This window comes from Monopterus albus, unplaced genomic scaffold (assembly GCF_001952655.1).
Source record: "Monopterus albus unplaced genomic scaffold, M_albus_1.0 scaffold399.1, whole genome shotgun sequence".
In the NCBI taxonomy this organism is placed as follows: Eukaryota; Metazoa; Chordata; class Actinopteri; order Synbranchiformes; family Synbranchidae; genus Monopterus; species Monopterus albus.
In genome coordinates this window covers 53,372-54,626 of record NW_018128279.1, presented here as the reverse complement: position 1 = coordinate 54,626, position 1,255 = coordinate 53,372, and the positions used below count along the sequence as shown (strand labels likewise).

General features: G+C 38.6%; 1 protein-coding gene across 1 annotated transcript in view; it reads right to left on the bottom strand.

The window, feature by feature from the left end:
• LOC109951632 (A disintegrin and metalloproteinase with thrombospondin motifs 17-like) overlaps positions 1 to 1,255 on the bottom strand; it is a 199,476-nt gene that overhangs the window by 198,047 nt on the left and 174 nt on the right. Inside the window, exon 2 of the mRNA XM_020586235.1 lies at positions 779 to 862. Coding sequence (XP_020441891.1) covers positions 779 to 862 — 84 coding nt within the window. The remainder of the gene's footprint in view (positions 1 to 778; positions 863 to 1,255) is intronic.

Genomic DNA, 1,255 nt, shown 5'->3' with positions numbered 1-1,255 from the left:
GAGTGTGTAAGACTACTGAGATAATGTTTTATACTCTGAAAGTTTGCATATAAACTTCTGCTATTAAAATGAATTAATGATAAATTATTTTCAGTCTTAACATTACTGTTAAACTGCTCATCCGTGTAATACTTGCAGTTATTTTCATAGTTCACAAAAAAGTTTATTTCTGGGTCAAAATCTTCGTCCGGTTCATGATGCTGAATTTCAGAGTTTCCAGATGTATTCAGTTCCAAATCCAATTCGATAATAGAGTAAATAAAATTCTGGCTCCCGCAATCTGTTACTTTTACTTTATTTGGTGCAATTCGCACCCTGGAAGTGGGTCTTAAATTGCATTCAAAGTGCTCTAAAAAGGCCTTGAAAAGACTCAAATTTGACTTGATGAAACCTGCAGAAACCCTGATTGATTCTGTGTGGGTTACTGATTTATGGTAGCTAAAAGTCATTATTTTTCTCATGCTCAGAGTGTGTATATTTGAGCTGGTTATATTTTAAATGGCCTCTTAAGAGAAAACATAGGCTTAGGACATTATGTGTTAGACGCATCATACTGACCCTAAATGATATTTAGACAGTAATAGCCTTTTCATTGTGTGGCCTGTGGAGATCCAGAGATATTTTGTGGTCACCCGGGCATGCCTGTGTTTAACTCAGGGTAAGCGGACAAGGGTTATATATACACACCCACACAAACACAAACATCTCCTGACAGTCGGGTTGTTAGGGACAACAGGGAGTTGAAGAGGGGTCAAAAAGGGTGAAAAGTCAGGCTTACTGGGCGGCTGTGAAGCAACACCAGCTTGGTGACTCGAATATTGATCCTGACTCCCAGACTCTTGTGGTGGAATATGTTGTAGACCTGCAAGAGACAGAACAGCCCTATTACAGATTTTGCCATCAATGGCAGAAAAAAAGAAAAGGAAAAGCAGTGAGCAGAGAGGAATCAAGTGAATGTCCAGTTTTACATCACTTAGAAATCGTACACAATCTACAGACAGTTATTTTAGTTCAGGGTCAAAATATAACATAAGAGACCTTATTTTACACAAATTCCTCTCTCGCACTCTAGGCCTCTTTCTCAGGAAGGGTAATTATCTGATGAGGTACTGTCTTCAAGGCTGCAAAAGATGCACCCTGAGGAGTGTTCTTTATATGTTGCTAAACAGATCCTAGATCAAATGATTTTGTAATGCCACCTGTGTTGCTAACTAATAACACCTGGATTCAGTCATTCAAGATAAGTGCGTGCTCT